Below are 18,882 nucleotides of genomic sequence, written 5' to 3'. Positions count from 1 at the left end.
CTCCACCAGGAATGGGCCCCTCCTGATAACATGTCCAAATTCTCTGCAAGTATTTAGTTCAAAGTCTTGGCATCCTCAATTTCTAAGGAGCATTCTGGCTATACTTCTTTCAATACAGATTTGTTTATTCTTCTGGCAGTTCATGATTTATTCAATATGCTTCATAAAACATGCTGTTGAAGATCAAGGATTGCAGCCTTCAGTATGGATTATAATTCAATGTGAAGAAGAACAAAGTCATTACAGCTGGACCATTAGGTACCATCCTAAGTGGAGAAAAGGTTGAAATTGTTAAGGATTTTGTCTTGCTTGGATCCACAATCAATGCTCATGGAAGTAGCAGTCAAAAGATCAAAAAAATGCCTGGCATTAGGTCAACCAGCCATGAAAGACCTCTTTAGAGTATTGAAAAACAAGGGTGTTACTTTGAGGATTAAGGTGCGCCTGACCCAAGCCATGGTATTTTGAAATGCTCCATACATATGTGAAAGTTGGACCTTGAATAAGAAAGAGCAAAGAGGAATCGATGGATTTGAATTATAGTTCTGGAGAAGAATATTGAAAGTATCATGGACTACCCAAAGGACAAATGGATCTCTCTTAGCAGTAAGGCCAGAGTAAGGCCCCTACAACACCAGTGCTGACTACATCACTACATAACTGCCAAATCGCATCTTAGTGGCCAAACCAGGGACTTATGACCCAGGCAAGTTGACACACAACCACAGGAGTTTTCCTTCTAAAGAATGCCATTTTCTTGAATTTGTTTCCAAAATATTTTTTCAGATACACACATATGTCTATGAAAGAGAATAGAGAACCAGAAACAGGCCAACTTAAGTGTGAGCAAAGGATTTTTGACAAAGGAGAAAAAACTAATTCCATGGATGAATAATGTTTACAACAAACAGCACTGGAAAAATATGGATATTATAGAACAAAAAATGCACTTTGATCTAAATATTCACGTGTATAATATTAGTTCAAGATATATTTATGAATGTTAATGTAAAACATAATCTATAAAAATTTTAGAAGAATACAAAGAAGAAATCTTGGGGACCCAGGAATAGAAGATAACATTTTAGTTGTGATAACAAAAACATGGTTCATAAAACAAAATATTGATAAGTTGTACTTTAAGATAACAATATTTAAAAACTCGAATCAGATAATAGTAACAGTATAAACAATATAGAATAGATAAAGAATTCTAAAAGCTCAACAGTATGAAACCAATTAAATTTGGAAAATGGATAAAAAGCATGAACAGATTTTCATTTAAAAAGAACTATACCACCTGAAAAGCAAATGGAAAATTTTATAACACCAGTAGTCATTAGGAAGTTCAGGTTATAATCATCATGAGATTTCACTGCACAACTAATGATAGCTACAATTTAAAAAGTTAAAAATGCGGACAATAATGGGGAGAAAATTCATCTTTCATACATTACTTAAGGGAGTGTAAAATGGCAGATCATTCTGTAAAACAGTTTAATAATTTCTTATGAAACTGAATATAGATATGATCGCTGAAGACAAATGTGTGTATAAGCAAATGTGGTGAAGCTGGTGGTGCCCGGCTATCAAAAGATATAGCATCTGGCATCTTAAAGGCTTGAAGGTAAACAAGCAGCCATCTAGCTCAGAAGCAACAAAGCCCACACGGAAGAAGCAAACCAGTCTTTGTGATCATGAGGTGTCAAAGTGATGAGGTATCAGGCATTAAAGAACAAAGAAATCATATTGTGAATGAGGAGGAGTGCGGAATGGGGACCCCAAACCCATCTGTAGGCAACTGGACATCCCCTTACAAAGGGTCACGGGGAGGAGACAAGCCATTAAGGTGCAATGTAGCAATGATGAAACATACAACTTTCCTCTAGTTCCTAAATGCTTCCCCCCACCCACCCACTATCATGATCCCAGTTCTACCTTACAAATCTGGCTAGACCAGGATGTACACTGGTAAAGTTAGGAACTGGAAATACAGGGAACCCAGGACAGATGATCCCTTCAGGACTAGTGGTGAGAGTGGTGATACCGGGAAGGTGGAGGGAGGGTGGAAAGGGGGAACCAATTACAAGGATCTACATATAACCTCCTCCCTGGGGGATAGACAACAGAAAAGTGGGTGAAGGGAGACATCGGACAGGGAAATATATGACACAATAATAATTTATAAATTGCCAAGGGTTCCTGAGGGAGGGGGTAGCAGGGAGGGAGGGGAAAATGAGGAGTTGATGCCAGGGGCTTAAGTAGAGAGCAAATGTTTTGAGAATGGTGAGGGTAATAAATGTAAAAATGTGCTTTATACAATTGATGTATGTGTGGATTGTGATAAGAGTTGTATGAACCCCCAATAAAATTATTTAAGAAAACCAAACTAAATAATGCATTTTCTATATAAACCCAGTCATCACATTCTTGGGTAATTTTTTCCAGAGAAATGAAAACTTAAGTTCATGAAAAAAAAATCTCTATATGAATTTGCATGAAAGTTTCATTTGAAACAGTAAAATCCTTAAGCAATCCAACATTCTTCAAACTAATTCTGATATATCCATACAATGGAATCCCTCCATCTCCATACGCCAACTCAATTCCGACTCAAAGCCACTACAAAACAAAATAGAACTATCCCCATGAGCTTCCCAAGACGTTACAGAGGCAGACTAAATATGGCAAAACAATGGTGATGAGGAATAGATTAGTGATTGCAAGGGTTACTCATATGTATAAGCGAGAGTTTTATATAAAGGGTAAATATACATTAAGGAAACATCCCACTCAATGCTGCCCAAGCCCATAAGTCCAACACTAGTCCATATGTCCGACACTGATCTACAAAGTCTTCCTCCGTCTCAGAAAACACATGCAATGGAGCCAACTTCAGGAGGAAAGCTGAATCAGTGAGGTGTAAGTATCTCAGTGTTGGCAGGTATCTCCATACGGCTGCTCCAGCACCCCGGGCTGCACTGGGGTAGGTCCATGTGGCTTCTCCTTAGGGGTGTCTTGCAGGAAGTGAGCCTTGCCAGCTGAAGCAGGGAACTGGCTAAGGCAGCTGCACCCTGGTGTGACCATCATCACAAAGCAAGAGACCTGAGAACTAAAAGGGTGAGGCTCACTGAGCCATTTATCCCCCCCCCCCTTCAATTACTCCCACATGTGTTTATTGGTCAGGTTGGCACAATAAAACCTAACTATCTCACATCATTAACCACTGTGATAATAAGATGACACAAACTTGCTTGTGAAGGTAAAAAGAACTTGAAGCTCTTATTGATAAAGACTGTAATATGGATTATATCTCAAAATAAAGAAAACTAAATCCTTACACCTGGACTATGAAGCAACATCATGATAAATTGAAAGAAATATTAATGTTATCAGATATTTTATTTTACCTGGGATCACAATCAAAACCCCATGGAAGCGACAGTCATCCACTCCAAGGATATTTTGCACTGGGCAAGTCTGCTCCAAAAGAGCTCTTCAAAATTTTTTAAAAACCAAAGATATTAATTTGAAGACATAGGTGCACTTGGCCCTAGGCATGGTATTTGTAATCACCTCATATGCACGTGAAATCAGGAAAAGGAAGAAGGAAGACAGAAGAATATGGATCCCTTTGAATTAACCAGGCATCCTCAAACTATGGCCCGCAGGCCACATGCGGCCCGCGGAGGACATTTATCCAGCCCGCCTGGTGTTTTTGCCCCCTTTGTTTTTGACTTCAAAATAAGATATGTGCAGTGGGCATAGGAATTTGTTGATAGTTTTTTTTTTAACTCTAGTCTGGCTCTCCAATGGGTCTGAGGAACAGTGAAGTAGCCCCCTGCTTAAAATATTTGAGGACCCCCCCTGAATTATTGTACCAGTAAGGAATACCATGGAATGCCAGAAGAAGAAACAAATCTGTATTGGGAGAAGTACAGCCAGAATGCGCCTTAGAATCGAGATGGCAGACGTTGGCTCACGGACGTTGGATAATGCCATCAGGACAGAGAGAAAGAAAAAGCCCTCCATGAGTTGCACTGACCGTCCAGGACTGAGCAGTTTTGCATTCTGTCGTACACGGGCACTAGCAGTTAGAACTCACCTGGCAGCACTTAACAACCCCAGCCTCTCTGCCTGTTTTCAGGGACTAATTCCTCAGAAATGGAGAACTTACTCCTTTTCCATAGTCTGCTCCTCGTCTCGAAGCTCTGATGGGGTCTAAGTGACTCGGCTGCTGTTTGAAATACTGGTGGCATAGCTTCCAACATAACAACACTGTGCAAACCATCACAGTACAACCAAGTGACCGATGAGGGAGGCCAAACAAGTGGAAGAAGTGATGACGCAGAAGAGCGGAACAGAACATTTCAAAGTGCAGCAAGAAAAGATAGTGTCTTATAATGACCTGTGCAAAGATTTGGAATTGGAGAACCAAAAGGGAAGAACATGACTGGCATATCTTAAGCTAAAAGAATTGGAGCTACCATTCAAGTCTCAGGTTGCACTATTGATGGATGCTTTGAGTAAACTCTTGAGAGGATACCGTGGGACAGGACTGTGGTTGTTCCCCATTGCACGTAGGGTCACTCTGATTGGGAACTGTCTCACTGGCACCCAACAAAAGCAGCAACAACAGGTGTTTTATAACATGTAATGAGCACAGCTGTGCTTTCTGGCTCATAGAGACCCTACAGGCCAAGGCAGAACTGCCCCTGTGAGTTTCCGAGACTTTCAATCTTTACGGGAACACAAAACCTCATCGTTCTCCTTTGCAGAGGTTTTGAACTGCTGACCTTGCAGTTAGTAGCCCAATGGTTGAATACCCCACCAGGATCGCTATGAACCAGAATGGACTCAATGCCAGTAAGTTCATTCCTGTTTGAAAACTACCGGTTTCTTTTTCACTGCCTGACCCTGGGGACAGATCTACTTGCCACTCGACATATTGATCAAGGAGCTCTGCTGGAAAGCACTTGACTGTTGACAGCAATCCTGGTGCTTTGAACCCAGTAGCCTCTCCATGGCAGAAAGATGGGGCCATCTAATCCCATAAAAATGCATCTTGGAAATCCTGTGGAGGAAGTCCTACGCTATCAGTGTCGCTCCGAGTTGGAATGGACTCTGATAATGAGTTTTGGTTTGGGCACATGAATTATTATAAATTTTTCTGGGTGACCCCACCCCCCTAGTTCCTTAACGAGTTGCTCTCAGATATTTGTCCTCTAATCGACAAATATATAGTCCTACAGAGAATCTGGGCATTGTTGCATGGAGAGAGGAAATTTAGCCCAAACTGACTAAGGAGCAATGGAATGAGGGTATAGTAGGAATAGAAGGGGTGAGAAAATCAATTTAAGCGGAGTCGTTAGAAATGCCGGAATTAAATGGGTCATTCATTTCATGGGGTTACTAATGAGAGAAGAGTGAGTGCTTTTTGTCGGCGCAGCAAAACCATCGTTTCTCTCTATGCTTTTCATCGGTTTTATTCAGAAGCAAAACTGGGTGCTCTTGTTACTGAGTTGATCCTGACTCATTCCTCTGATGCATCTCTCCTCCCCAGCAGTGGTGTCTTACTGGCACTCAGTGTTAAGGCTTTCTTCTCTCGTTCATCCCGAGCAGGAATACTCCCCAAATGCAGGCTGAAATAAATTCTCAGATATTTAATCAGTAGGAAGTGACCACCATCTTGGGAACCAAAAAGTAAACTCACTGCCATTGAGTTGCTGACCCATAACCACCCTTTTGGGCTGAGTAGAACTGTCCCTGTGAGTGTCTGAGGCTGTAACTGGTTCCTGAGTAGAAAGCCCCATCTTTCTCCAGAGGAGCAGCTGGTGGTTTTGAACTACTAACCTCGAAGTTAGCAGCCCAAATTGTAACCACAATGACACCAGAGTTCTGTACCATCACTGGATTCTTACCCAGACTCTTTTAAAAGGATTTTCCTATGTAATGTCTCTAAATTATACAAGCCTCCCTAACAATTCAATCAGCAAATCATTAAGAAACAGAAGTATTCAGATTTAAGATTGCCCCTTAAAAAACAAATTCTTTCACGTTTTCTCACATCTATTTCAGGCATCATTGTTTCCATAAACAAACTCTATTTTCATTATATACAACTGTCCAGTTATTATTTTTTAAATTGTTTAATAAGTCATTTTATTGGGGCTCTTACAACAATCCATACATGACTTGTATCGAGCACATTTGTGCATATGTTGCATCATCAGTTTCAAAGCATTTTCTTTCTACTTGAGCCCTTGATATCAGCTCCTCTTGTTTCCCTCCCTCCCCCACCGTGATAAATTAGAGATTATTATTATTTTCATGTCTTAGATTGTCCACTGCCTCCCTTCACCATGTCTCTGTTGTCCATCCCCCGGGGAGAGGGAGCTGGGAGGGCCATGCGTCAACTGTTGCAGTTACTTCCCCGTTTTACGGTTATTATTGATTAAATTTTGATATTAACCTTTTTTTCCTGAACAAGAAAAATGAAGAGACATAACATGAATTTTAGTTTGTTTTAAATATTTATTTTTTATTTTAAAAAAAGTTCATGCAATGGAATTAAAATGACATAGACCAAGAGGCTTGGGCTAGCTTTTATTGATTTCTAAAACCCATGAAACCAAGAAGCAAGACGAAGATCTTTCTGTCTCCACTTTTTCTCACTGGCATAAAGGATCCTTCCGCTACAGTAGAATCAGATTTGATGTGCTGACAATGATATTCATTTACACAGGTGGTTGAAGTTTGAAGAAGACGTGGAAGATGGAGGAGAGAGGTGGAGTAAGCCGTATGTAGCTACTCTCTCACTGCATAGCCTGTTTGAATTAAGAAGTTGTATTCTGAATGGAACTGTTCTGCTGGACATGCATGCCAACACTTTAGAAGAAATTGCAGGTATATCTCCCCTCCCCCCCCCCAGTCTCTTTTACACCTGTAGGTAGAGCTGCTTTGGGTTATTCTCTTTTACTTATAAGTCTACAAGTGCGCGAAGTGTGGACAATTAACGTTCACGGTACCTGTCCCGTATTGTTGTAGCTCGTTGCCTGGTCCTGGGCCATCTCCGTGAGCGTTTGTTATGCCCGAGTCCATCGTGGTGCCTATGGTGCCCATTAACCTCCCTGCACGTTGACTTCAGTTTTGCAGACCCCCACCACCAAGCAGGATGACTCAGGAGGCCTTGGAATCATTTTGCATCGCCCTTAAGTACAAGGAAGCTGAATCTCAGAGAAATTTCTCCTAACTGATGATAGGCAGGTCCAGAAGAAAACCTGAATATTTAGATATTCTTACTGACGGCACCAAACACCAGCAGTATTCCTTGTTTCTTGTTTTTCACTGCCACCATTAGAAAATTAAAGCAGAAGAACAGAACAAATGGGTCTCACATGGAATCACCAAATGAAAACAATGTCAATAAACAGGAAAAATGTGGGTCTAAGTGGATGTAGGAAAGTGCCCATTACACACACACACACACACACACACACACACATATACATATATATATACTTAGTTAAAACTCCTAGATAACAGAGGAAGCCACGTGATAAAACGGAGATTAGTTTTGTTAGCTAATACCATGACTGGAGCCTGGAATGATTTGGATTTGCATTTTTTTATGGCTATAAAACATAAGCAATTATATTCACCAAGTACTGAGAACGATAAGATATTACCAACCCGAAGAAGTGAAACTCAAACTCACTGCCCTCCCATCCATTCTGACCCACAGTGACCCTCTAGGACAGGCTAGAACTGCCCCCTGGGTTGGCACAAGGGTGACTCTTCACAATTGAATCAAAGAGCTGCATCCTGTTTTCCCCAACAGTTTTATTGGCAAGTAAATTATACATCATATAATTTAATAGTTCAATCATTCAGTCATATCACGGAGAATTGTACAACCACCCCCACATCAATTTTAGAACTCCCCCTCCCCTCCAAGTACTGCCGTGGTTACACTGCCACTAAGCTGAGTTATGTCATCACAATATGTTCTAGTGCCCACTCCCGTCTTGATGATAGACTCCTAAAATCCCCTTTCAAACAGGAATAACCAAAAACAACAGCCAAACAAATTAATCAAAACTTCAGCTTCCCATGCTCTTTCCAAAAAAGCAACCAAGTCTGTTTCATGGACCTATCTGCCCTCTGGCTAGCCAAATGAGAAAACCTCCCATGAGGTAGAGGTCACACAAGCATCCACTCTCCATCTTCATTGTTTGTTTTTCTAGTACCCCACTCACAAGGGACCATAATGTGTTAGTCTGGGTTGACTAGAGAAACAAATTCATCGACACTCATGTCAATAAGAAAGAATCTTATATAAAAGAGTAATTATATATAAAGGAAACATCCCAGCCAAGTCCAGATGAAGTCCATAAGTATGATATTAATCCATACATCCAATACCAGTCTGTAAGTTACGCTTCAGACTCACAGAACACATGCAATGAGGCCAAATGCAGGAAGATCACAAACCAATGGGTGGAAAGTCTTGTAAATCCAGTGGCAGTGGAGATATCTCAACACTGGCAGGGGTCTCCAAGTGGCTCCTCCAGCTTCAGGGCTCTAGTGTAGCTCCATATGTCTTGTCAACACAGATGTCTCCCAGGGAGTGAGCCTGTGTCCCACCTTTAGCAAGCTATTTATCTTCTTAGTGCCTCCAAATGAGGTAATCAACCTACAACTTGACTGACAGGCTAAACTCCACCTCTTCACTCTTAAATCTCAAGTTGACAAGAGATTATGTAACTACCACACCCTCCCTATCATCCACTACCCCCACTTCTGTATTCCTTATATCCCATTGTGTCAATTATTATCGTTATGCATCCACTCCACCTGCTTCACAGCTGGGAAACACAATAGAAAACAAAATCACACTAAGGTGGTAAGGGTCACACCTAAGAGGACACAGACAAAAATACAAGGGATGTGTAAGAAGGAAAAGACCCCCACAAAAATTTAGAAACCAGGGAAGAAATTTCTGTCATGGAACCATTAGGAGATACTTACGCCCAGAGCCAATTCAGGTCACATTTATAGGGTGGTCAACTTGCCAAGTTCGATTCAGCACAATCAAGATTACAGTGGTCTCTGACTGATAGTAAGGCTGTATCTTTTGATCTGTATGATAAAAAAACATTTTGGTAAAAATAAAACAGTACAACACAAAAATAAACTCACAAGAATGAGCTTGGAAAGTGTATGTATAAAATTATTAATCGAGGGTTTAAAAAAGTTTAAACTAGGACTCAGGTCATTAAAAATATTAGTTAACAGAAATGTGGGTGAAGGGAGACAGCAGTCAGTGTAAGATATGAAAGCAATAGTTTATAATTTATCAATGGTTCATGAGGGTGGGAGGGTAAGGGACAGAGGGAAAAAAGAGTTGCTGATACCAAGAGCTCAAACAGAATGAAAATGTTTAGAAAATGATGTTTTAAGATATGTACAAATGTGATCTGTACAATTGATGTATAGATTGTTATAAGAGCTGTAACTGCCCCCAGTGAAATTATTTTAAAAATTAGTTTGGGAAAAATAAAAGCAATCACATATGGGATTTATTAGAGAAGCAGAGAATAAGGGACTTCAGGCATATTTCAATATGTTCATTATATTATAGAGACAGAAAAACCAACTAACCAACCCCTGGCCCCTATTTGTGGCTTTTTTTTGAAAATGCTTTTATTGGGGGCTTTTACATCTCTTATCACAATCCATGCATTCATCCAGTGTATCAAGCACATTTGCACATATGCCACCATCATCATTTTCAAAGCATCCTCTTCCCACTTGAGTCCCTGATATCAGCTCCCCATTTCTTCCCCTTCCATGTCCCGCCCGCCCGCCCTCCCTCACGAACCCTTGATAAGTTAGAGATGTTATTTTCATGTCTTACATTGTTCTCTATCGCCCCTCATCCACTTTTCTATTGTTCATCCCCCTGAGAGATGGTTATATGCTGATCCTTGTGATGAATTCCCCCTCTCTCTCCTACCCTCCCCTAATCCTCCTGGTAGCTCTACTCTCCTTGTTGATCCTGAGGAGTTTATCTATCCTGGATTCCCTGTGTTGTGGGCTCTTATCTGTAGCAGTATGCATGTTCTGGTCTAATCTGATTTGTAAAGTAGAATTGAGGTCATGATAGTGGGGTGAAGGAAGCACCAAAGAACTAGAGGAAAGTTGTGTGTTTCATCGGTGTTACACTGCACCCTGACTGGCTCATCTCTTCCATGTGACTCCTCTGTGAGGGCCTATCCAATTGTCTACAGGTGGGCATTGTGTCTCCACTCCATGCTCACCCACCCTCGACCCCATTCACCTTGGGTATGATTTTGTTCTGGGTCTTAGATGTTTGACACCTGATCCCATCAACACCTCATGATCACACATGCTGGTGTGATTATTCCATGTGGGCTTTGTTGCTTCTTAGCTAGATGGCCACTTGTTTATCTTCAAGCCTTTAAGACTCCAGATGCTATATATTTTGATGGCTGGGCACCATCAGCTTTCTTCACCACATTTGCTTATGCACTCATTTTGTGTTCGGCAATCGTGTCGGGAAGGTGAGCATCACAGAATGCCGCATTGTTAGAACAAAGTGTTCTTGTGTTGAGAGGGAGTACTTGAGTCGAGGGCCAATGTCCATCTGCAACTTTAATTCTTAACATATAAATATGAGGACATACTTTTAGGAAGTTTGTAAGTTAATTCTTACAAAGAAAATGTTATAGATTCAGAAATGTTAGGACACCATATACTAGAACCCCATGAGAAAAGCAGTATATGTAATTATCTTCAGAACAGCCTGTGGGGTAGATGTCATTCTCATTTTTTCAGCGAGAAATCAGGAACTAAAAATGTCATGGCCTAGATATCTTTGGAATCCCGCTGGACCACTTCTGCTCTGTTCTACAGGGTGGCTGTGAGTCAGACTTGACCCTCACTGAGAGTTTGACTCAGTCTTGTCCAATATAAGTAGTTTATTTCTGCTGCTAAAATCAGTGATCAACCTTTGAAAATGGATTGATCCAAAAAAGTTAGAATTGGCTATCTATTATGAGGCTGTCAACTTCCTCACCCTGGTGAAACGAACCCCGACTCAGGAATTTCCTTTTCATAATTTTGCCATGCCTTAACTTTATGTTACGTAATTTCTAATGCTTCCATAAAGCAGTTGTTTCTACCAGTTGTTTTCTTCCAGAAATTTGTCTAACATTCTTTGTATTGCTTTTATTCTCTAAAATAGTGCTCCTATTCCTGAATTTTATCCTATTTTCCAAAGTTTAATTTTGTAGCTTATGCGAAGGTTGTTAGCTATGTTAAGCCATTTATTTCCACAAGACCTCTTAGTGTTTTCATTACAAATGAAAGTAGTTCAGTGGAAGTCTTCATAACCTAAATAGCTATTAGTATCTTTTTCTGCTCTTCTAATTAGTTGTATCTTTCTGAGTCTGAAATAGCCCAACTTGAATGTGCCATTTTCAGTGAGGAGCACTCTGTAAAAGGCGGGCAAGTGAGAACTAGAATCATGTGGAAACATATGTTTATAAACATTTGTGCTGATAATTATTACCTTAGAGTTCTTGTTAATAATTAATAAGAATAGATTTTCTTTCATCAAGTAGTTGTAATTTGATTTATCCAATCCAGAAAAAACATTTCTGTCCTCAAAGAGATCTCATTACATTTTCTCCCTATAGCTCATAATTATTTTCATCCTTTTTGCCACTGTGATTTTCAGTTTAGGACAATTTAGCAGTATTACCAAATGTGTAATAAATTAGTATGTTTTGCAAACTGTTTTCAAATCCATTAGTATTAATTTCACAAAGACCTTATTACAGGAGGATGGGGTTATCGCTCCAGTTTATAATCAGCTACACAGAAAGTGAAATATTGATGGTGGCATTTACAGGGGTAGCCTTTTCTTTTTTTAACTAACCTGTAATCCTACATTTTATTTTGTTTTATTTCAGGATACTTGAACCACAGTGATTAACCATGAAACCTCTCCCTCTCTTTTCCACCTCCAGTTTGTCATTAGTTTCATCTATGTTAGGCAGTTATTAACATATACATATATTAATCACTAGTTTCAATTTCCCAAATGCTAGATTGAGCCGTTTATCTTTAAGAATTCTAAATCCTAATATTTAGGGAATATATGTACTCTGTATATTCATGTTTTCTTGACATTTATTGCTATAGGGAGATAACCCAGATTTTGTTCTAGAATGACAAGGTATTTCTAAATCAATGTTCTGATTTTCTTTGAACAGATTCTTAGATAATTCTCTTAAGGAATTTTTGTAGACTTAGTAGCAGGAAATCTTATTTGTTTCTAGAAGGTCTGTCAAGAATTTCAGGTGTAATTAAAGTCAGATTTTCTTGTGGATAAAGTTAATTTAAAATACATCCATTTTCCTAAGCTTTAGAGAACTCAGAATAAAGTTAAACTTTTTCCTTCAACACAGCAATCTTTTCCAATCCAGAATCCTCCAGATATGTTTTCTTATCATAATTTATTCTGATACAGGAATTAATTGCAATAAAAATTCTTCTTAATTGTATTCATATAAACTATAAGCGATTTTATTCCTCTGTTAATCTCTTTGAAGTTCAGCATTATGAAGATTAATAATGAAAATATTCTCTCGGCAGTGTGTCTACTTTAACCTAATTCTGTCAGTAAGAGTTAAGAAGAAATTAAGACCAAAGCAAGTTAATACCATGGACAGATTATTAATCATAGCTCTCTACTCATTAAAATAAACCTTGCTGTTGAAACTATTTTCTTGAAGGAAAAATGCAGCTTGGTCCACTGACTGTAATCTGCAGATTTGAGGTTATGAATAGAGCCATATGTATATTAGATATAGATGTAACAGGTATATTTTTTCAATTGCTGGCTTGCAAAGTACGTATTCTTATGGCCATTTACATTTTTACAGCACACACAGCCCTGTCAATGCTAACAACTAAAGTACAGAATTTAGATTCCTGAGTCCAAATTTCCCCCACAGCATCTTTTAAAGTTAAGACAATGGGATTTTAAAGTGTTTCCAAGGTTGTCCATACAGAAGCTGAGGTCCCCCAGGGCCTCCGTAGTCAAGATGGATTGGTGATGATAAAATAATTACATGATTAGCATTAGAACAGTCTCGCATCTTCTGAAATCCTGGTCAAACAAATATTCCTTGTGGTAACGATTCAGATCCTACAGGACCAAATAGAAATGCCTCCACCCCGCCCCCTAGAGTCAGACTGCACACCTTTTCCCCAAAGGATGGCTGGTGGGTTTGAACCAATGACTAGCAACAGAGTGTAGCCATTTTTCCTACAGTCTGGTTAGGGTTAGGGAGGGCTGTCATCTCTTTGTCCTTTTAAGTCATGCCTCTTTTCCTATCATGCAAATCTTCGCATTTTGCTTTGGCAGGCTACGATGTATTATTTAGGCATCAAAGCTTGTTGAGATGGTAGGACTTGCCCCCGGGCCCAAAATCTTGATGGTTCATTGTGCTTTCCTACTTTCGAGGTTAATATTCATATGTACTATAATGGTGAGGAGAAAACGGTGAGATATTAATGCATTCAAATTCCCTTTGGGACGTAACTGTTAATTTGATATAAGTGATCTTCTTAAGCAAGGTGATTAACGTTTCCAGTTCCTTAGGATATTATTTGGTGCATTCCTCCTCAAAGGCCTGTTGATTGATGAACAAAGGAGGAACTTTTTAAAAATTGACTTATGCATTGGGGGTTTACATTTCAGACCATGAATTCTGCTTTCAACGGCTCAAACTACTCATTGACCATCCCCCTCACAATCTATCTCATCCCCCCTCCCCTGATATTTCTTCTCCTCCGTATGGCCCTTCCTCCTCCCTTTCACCCAAGCTAATGCCTATCTGCATTTTAGCCCATCGCTTCATCTTTCCATGCTTGCCTGCCCCAGGTGAGGGACAGTTTAGTTCATGATCACATTCTCTTATGTAATTCTTACCAGGAAAGACTATATCTGAGAAGCGTTAAACTAGGGGATATGGATTCTGTCATGCTTAAGCCTGAAAAGATTGTGCTTTGGTAGGCATTCATGTTATTTCCATGGTTTATCATGATTGATTTGGATTATGATTAGAACAGGGGTAACGCACTACGGTTTGTAGATGAAACTGCCTTACAGTGGCATCCTATTGGTGTTTCAATAACCTACTTCATGTAGTTTTTCCACTTGGGGAAGGTTTCAGGGTGATGCCACCTATGTTTACAATTGATCATTTCCTTTCATTTAAATTAATCTACGGATATCCTAAGTGCTAAACACCAAAACAGCTGTCACATAGACTGAAGTGTTTTTCTACCCGATCACATGGGTTTAGAGTTGGAAGGGACTCTGGAGAGGATTATGGGCGCACTATGGCTGAGTCCCGTGGTGAAAAGCAAACTGCCTGCTGGGGCCTAAATACGTCCCTGTGGCTGTTTGTGTGAGGTTTGATAGCTAAGATATATTTTCCCTTTTTAGATGGTTGGGAAACTAGTAATAATTGGTGTCATGTGAAAAGTATGTGAAATTCATGTTTCAGTGTCTATAAATAAAGTTTTATTGGAACACAGCCACATTTTTTTACATGTTTTCTGTAGCTGCTTTCATGCCACAAAGACAGAGTGGGGCATTTATGAAAAAGACCACATGGCCTGCAAAACCTGAAGAATTGATTACCTGAACCTTTACAATGAAAGTGTGTTCGCGTTTGGTTTAGAAAACTGACCCAGGGGAAAAGCCCAATGGGTCTCAACCAATCTTGGGAATCCTCCCTCCTTTGCCAGTGTTTGTTTAGGGATGGGGGAGGCTGTATCAACATGGTTTGAGAGAATATTTTCGGGGTAAGTGTAAAAAGAATTTTTCAGGAAAAGCCAAACAATCTGTTTCTTCCGAAGGCACATCGAGGAGGGGAAGCTGCAGAGTCAGTGAGATCTAGAATTAGAGCCAGATTTAACCTTGGTCTTTCTGTAGAGATCCCAACAAAACACAGAGCTTTAGCTAGTTTGGGTTGGTTTTCCTGTGATTGATAAACCCAACTTTTCCTCCAATTGAATGTCATTGTAAAATATGGGGGGTGAAAATGTATTTAGACTAGGTTAAAATTTTGAACCAGGAACCAATTATATATTTAGTGGAAATTTCAAAGAAAATCTGAGACTCAGAAACATGTTCCTAGGGAGCGTGTCAGGTGTCTGATATCATTAATCCTGTCAACAACATGAGATAGATATTATTAACACCATTTTACAAATAAGAACAACTGAGGTTATTCAAGTTTGCAAGACAATACAGTAGAATGTACTAGAGTGACCCAGCTCTGTCTCCCAAATTATTTTCCCCTTTACACCGTATAAAAACATTGTTTATGAGAGAGGAGTCTGCTAATTTTGAAACGTTAATTCTAGTGACTATAGAAATGGAAGAAATATATCTATTTCAATCTACTTTGATCTATGAGTTAATGCCTTTAAAAAACCAAACAGACCCTCCTTTTCTTGGCGGGGGCCGGGCGTGCAGTCCCGGTCCCCGTTATGTACGGAGGCAGAGGGAACGGACTCCGGTCCCCTCGGCGTCATGTCTTCGGTGCCGGCGGCTGCCCATCTGCCGGTTCTATCCTCAAGCGCCGGGACAAGGAAGAAAAAAAGAAAAAAAAAACCAAACAGAGTTATGTTTTATGATCTGAAATTACACTGACATTTTTGGTAGCAAATTTTTACATTACAAGAAATGTAAAATACCTTCTCTCATCGACCTGTTTTGTTGGCGATAAATGACAATTTGCTCACTTTACACATGGTGACTGTCAGTCTGGCTTCTGTTAGTTAGGTGCTGTTCAGTAGGTTCGGACTCAGCGCGCCCCTGAGGACAACAGAAGGAAACACTGCCTGGCCCTGCACCATCTTCACCATTGTTCTTGTTTGAGCCCATTGGTGCACACTGTGTCCGTCTGTCTCACGAGGGTCCTCTATTTTGCTGCTGCTTAGCCCTGGTGGTGCAATGGTTACACGTGGAGCTGTGATCTACATGGCTGATGGTGCATAACCACCAGCAGCTCGGCAGGACAAAGATTGGGCTTTCTACTCGCGTAAGCCATGGCGGAAACCCAGAGGGGTCACTTGAGTCAGCATTGACTCCATGGACTGAGTTTGGTTTGGGGTTTTACTTTACCAAGCCTGGTGTTCTTTTCCAGGGACCAGTTTTTCCTGCTAACAGGTCCAAAGTACATGAGATTTGTCTCACCATAATTGTTTCTATGGAGCTGTCTGGTTGTTCTTCCAAGACAGATTTGTTTGTTCTTTTGGCAGTACTGTACTTTCTTTCAATATCATTTTCTAGTACCTTAATTCAAACACCCCTATGCTTCTTTAGTCTCCCTAGTTAATGTCTAGCTGTCACACGCATATGAGGTATTTGTCAATACCATGGCTTGTGTCAGGCACACTTTAATTCTCAAAGTAACATCCTTGCTTTTCAACATGTTGAGATTTTGTTCAGCAGATTTACCCAAATGCAGCGTGCTGTTTTATCTCTTGGCTGCTCTGGGAGCATCCATTGTGGATCCAAGCAAGGCGAATACCACGACAACAGCAAGCTTTCCCCATTTCTCATCATTTTACAAATTCATCCAATTTTTTTTCTTTAAGTAGTAGAAAGAAGTATTTTAAAAAACTATAAAAAGCAAAGTCAAACTTTACTGCCAGTAAGTTGATTCTGACTCATAGCAATTTTATAATCTTCAGAAAAATCTCGCTTTTATCCTTTGTTTTTACTTAGAGAGGACCTTGATATCTAAATACATTTTCAAGGGAGGCGTGAGAAAAGACTCCTTTGTATCAAGGTCAAAGAGTTGTTTCCTTTCCATAATCAGAAAACTGCTGGGCTTGGTGGCATCAGATATTCAGATGGACTGCTATCAAAGAGGACACAAGGAAATTATTCTCTACTAGAAAATGGGAGTAAAATCATATTAAAATATAAATATGAAACCATGTTCCTACTTCAAACATTGATTTTTTATATTATTCTTATCTCTGTTTCTGTTTTCTCCTAGTAGTGTGAATAAAGATGACTATAAAGTACTTATATCTTTACCATAACTTTATAAAGAACTATGTCCATTTGAGAAACTAATATTTCATATGATGATTATATATTTAAACCTTGCAATGAGAGTTTGTCCAATTTGTTCTTGTGCTACATTTCTCTAAAGGAAAATAGGTTTCTGCTTATAAGGTCAATACTTGGAGAGCTTAAAAGAATTAATTAACATTTTAAGAGGAAAAATATACCCTTGGGTATACTAGTATCATTCACGCATATCTGGATCATAGCAGCACACATGCATGGCCGGAGATGTAGGCTTATCTTCCTCCTGTATTCCTTCCAGATATGGTCCTTGACCAACAAGTGAGCTCGGGACAGCTCCATGAAGATGTTCGCCACAGAGTCCACGAGGCACTGATGAAACAGCATCATCACCAGAATCAGAAAAAACTCACCAACAGGATTCCCATTGTTCGTTCATTTGCTGATATTGGCAAAAAGCAGTCAGAACCAAATTCCATGGATAAAAATGGTAAATGTTTCATTACTGTGCTCTTTGCGTCGATTACAGATCACTGAAATAGGAACGTGGTTCTCAGTCCTTTAACCAGTCTTTACTTGGAAATGGTTTATTGAAGTTCAGGTGTTTGTTGTAGAATTGCTTGTTTCTATATGCATGTATACTTTCATTTCTTGGCATCACATTGTAGAGATTTGAATTTCCTTAAAGGCTCGGGAATGAACGCAAAGGGGATATACGGTGCCCAAGAGCTCATCATGTATTGCCTCCTGACCAAGGCCCGAGTCTCACTCCCTTAGCTTGGGAATTCAAATACAGTGATTTGACTTATGGTACTGAGTGTACTTTGCTTATCATGAATTAGGCTCACCATTTAGCTTTTGTAAGTAAAGGAGATTGACTTGTGTTTGCTCATAGTCAGATAATTCCATTTAGAGATAAACCAGCCAGTGCCTTTCTTGAGGCCTTGCATATATGAGGGGGCTTTAAAAGGCGCATGGAAAAATTCTATTATCTTTTAATTCCACTTTTCCAGAAACTTCTTAAAGTCCCCTGATATTCAGCTTGGTTTTCAGTGCCTGGGTTCATTGCTTTTTGTAGTTGGCATCTTAAGCACCCATGGAGCTGCCCTTCTCACTACTTCACATGCCAACCGTCCCTTTCCAAGTCATGAGTAGCTCCCCATGGGGGTGCACAGACTAGTTTATGCTTTGGCACACTCTCCTGGTATCCACGCGGCCTTTGTAAATATTCTCTTGTTGATTAGAAATATGTCACTACCTCTCCTCTTCTCTAGTCCCACTTAGGAAAATGCAGTTGTGCTGTGTTCGCTCCCATCAGCCATTAAAGTCTCCTGCTCAACAAGATAAAAATTAGCGAGCAGTCTTGTCCAAAGCTTTTAAAGAAAGATTCTGAATTTCAGCACTGACCAAAAATGCATGCCTCGAGTACATGGAGTATCACGTATCATCTCACGCCTCTTTTCAAAAGCGTCAGCGCTGCCTTCCACACAAATGCACCAGCTGGAGTTTGCTATACGCTTTGCTTTATTCGGGAATTTCTGCCAGTTTTCCGACTATTCACCCAATGCACACACATATAAAAGAAATAGTCTAATTACTAGATAAAGATAATTTAGATATATGAGGGGGTACCCCCCAAAACAGAATTGTTTTCAAAGCTATTTATTTAATTAATTTTACAAAACAATGTTATCACTTCAAAAATACTCTCCATTACACTCAATACGTTT

The 18,882-nt window shown here is 39.8% G+C and overlaps 1 protein-coding gene and 1 non-coding gene across 4 annotated transcripts in view; both read left to right on the top strand.

Annotated features, from left to right (window-relative positions):
* The window catches only part of SLC4A10 (solute carrier family 4 member 10), a 241,254-nt gene that overhangs the window by 99,083 nt on the left and 123,289 nt on the right, over nucleotides 1-18,882 (top strand). For all 3 annotated transcript variants that reach the window (XM_075528845.1, XM_075528844.1, XM_075528846.1), the window contains 2 exons: nucleotides 6,746-6,906; nucleotides 17,454-17,642. In XM_075528845.1, the coding sequence (XP_075384960.1) occupies nucleotides 6,746-6,906; nucleotides 17,454-17,642 (350 nt within the window). The remainder of the gene's footprint in view (nucleotides 1-6,745; nucleotides 6,907-17,453; nucleotides 17,643-18,882) is intronic.
* LOC142425180 (small nucleolar RNA SNORA57) lies at nucleotides 15,552-15,700 on the top strand. Its single transcript, XR_012779540.1, has one exon. It is a non-coding gene; the product is annotated as a small nucleolar RNA SNORA57 (small nucleolar RNA).

This window comes from Tenrec ecaudatus, chromosome 13 (genome assembly GCF_050624435.1).
Source record: "Tenrec ecaudatus isolate mTenEca1 chromosome 13, mTenEca1.hap1, whole genome shotgun sequence".
Lineage (NCBI taxonomy): Eukaryota > Metazoa > Chordata > Mammalia > Afrosoricida > Tenrecidae > Tenrec > Tenrec ecaudatus.
Note: the sequence above shows the minus strand (reverse complement) of the source record. Positions and strands in the feature narration are given on the sequence as shown.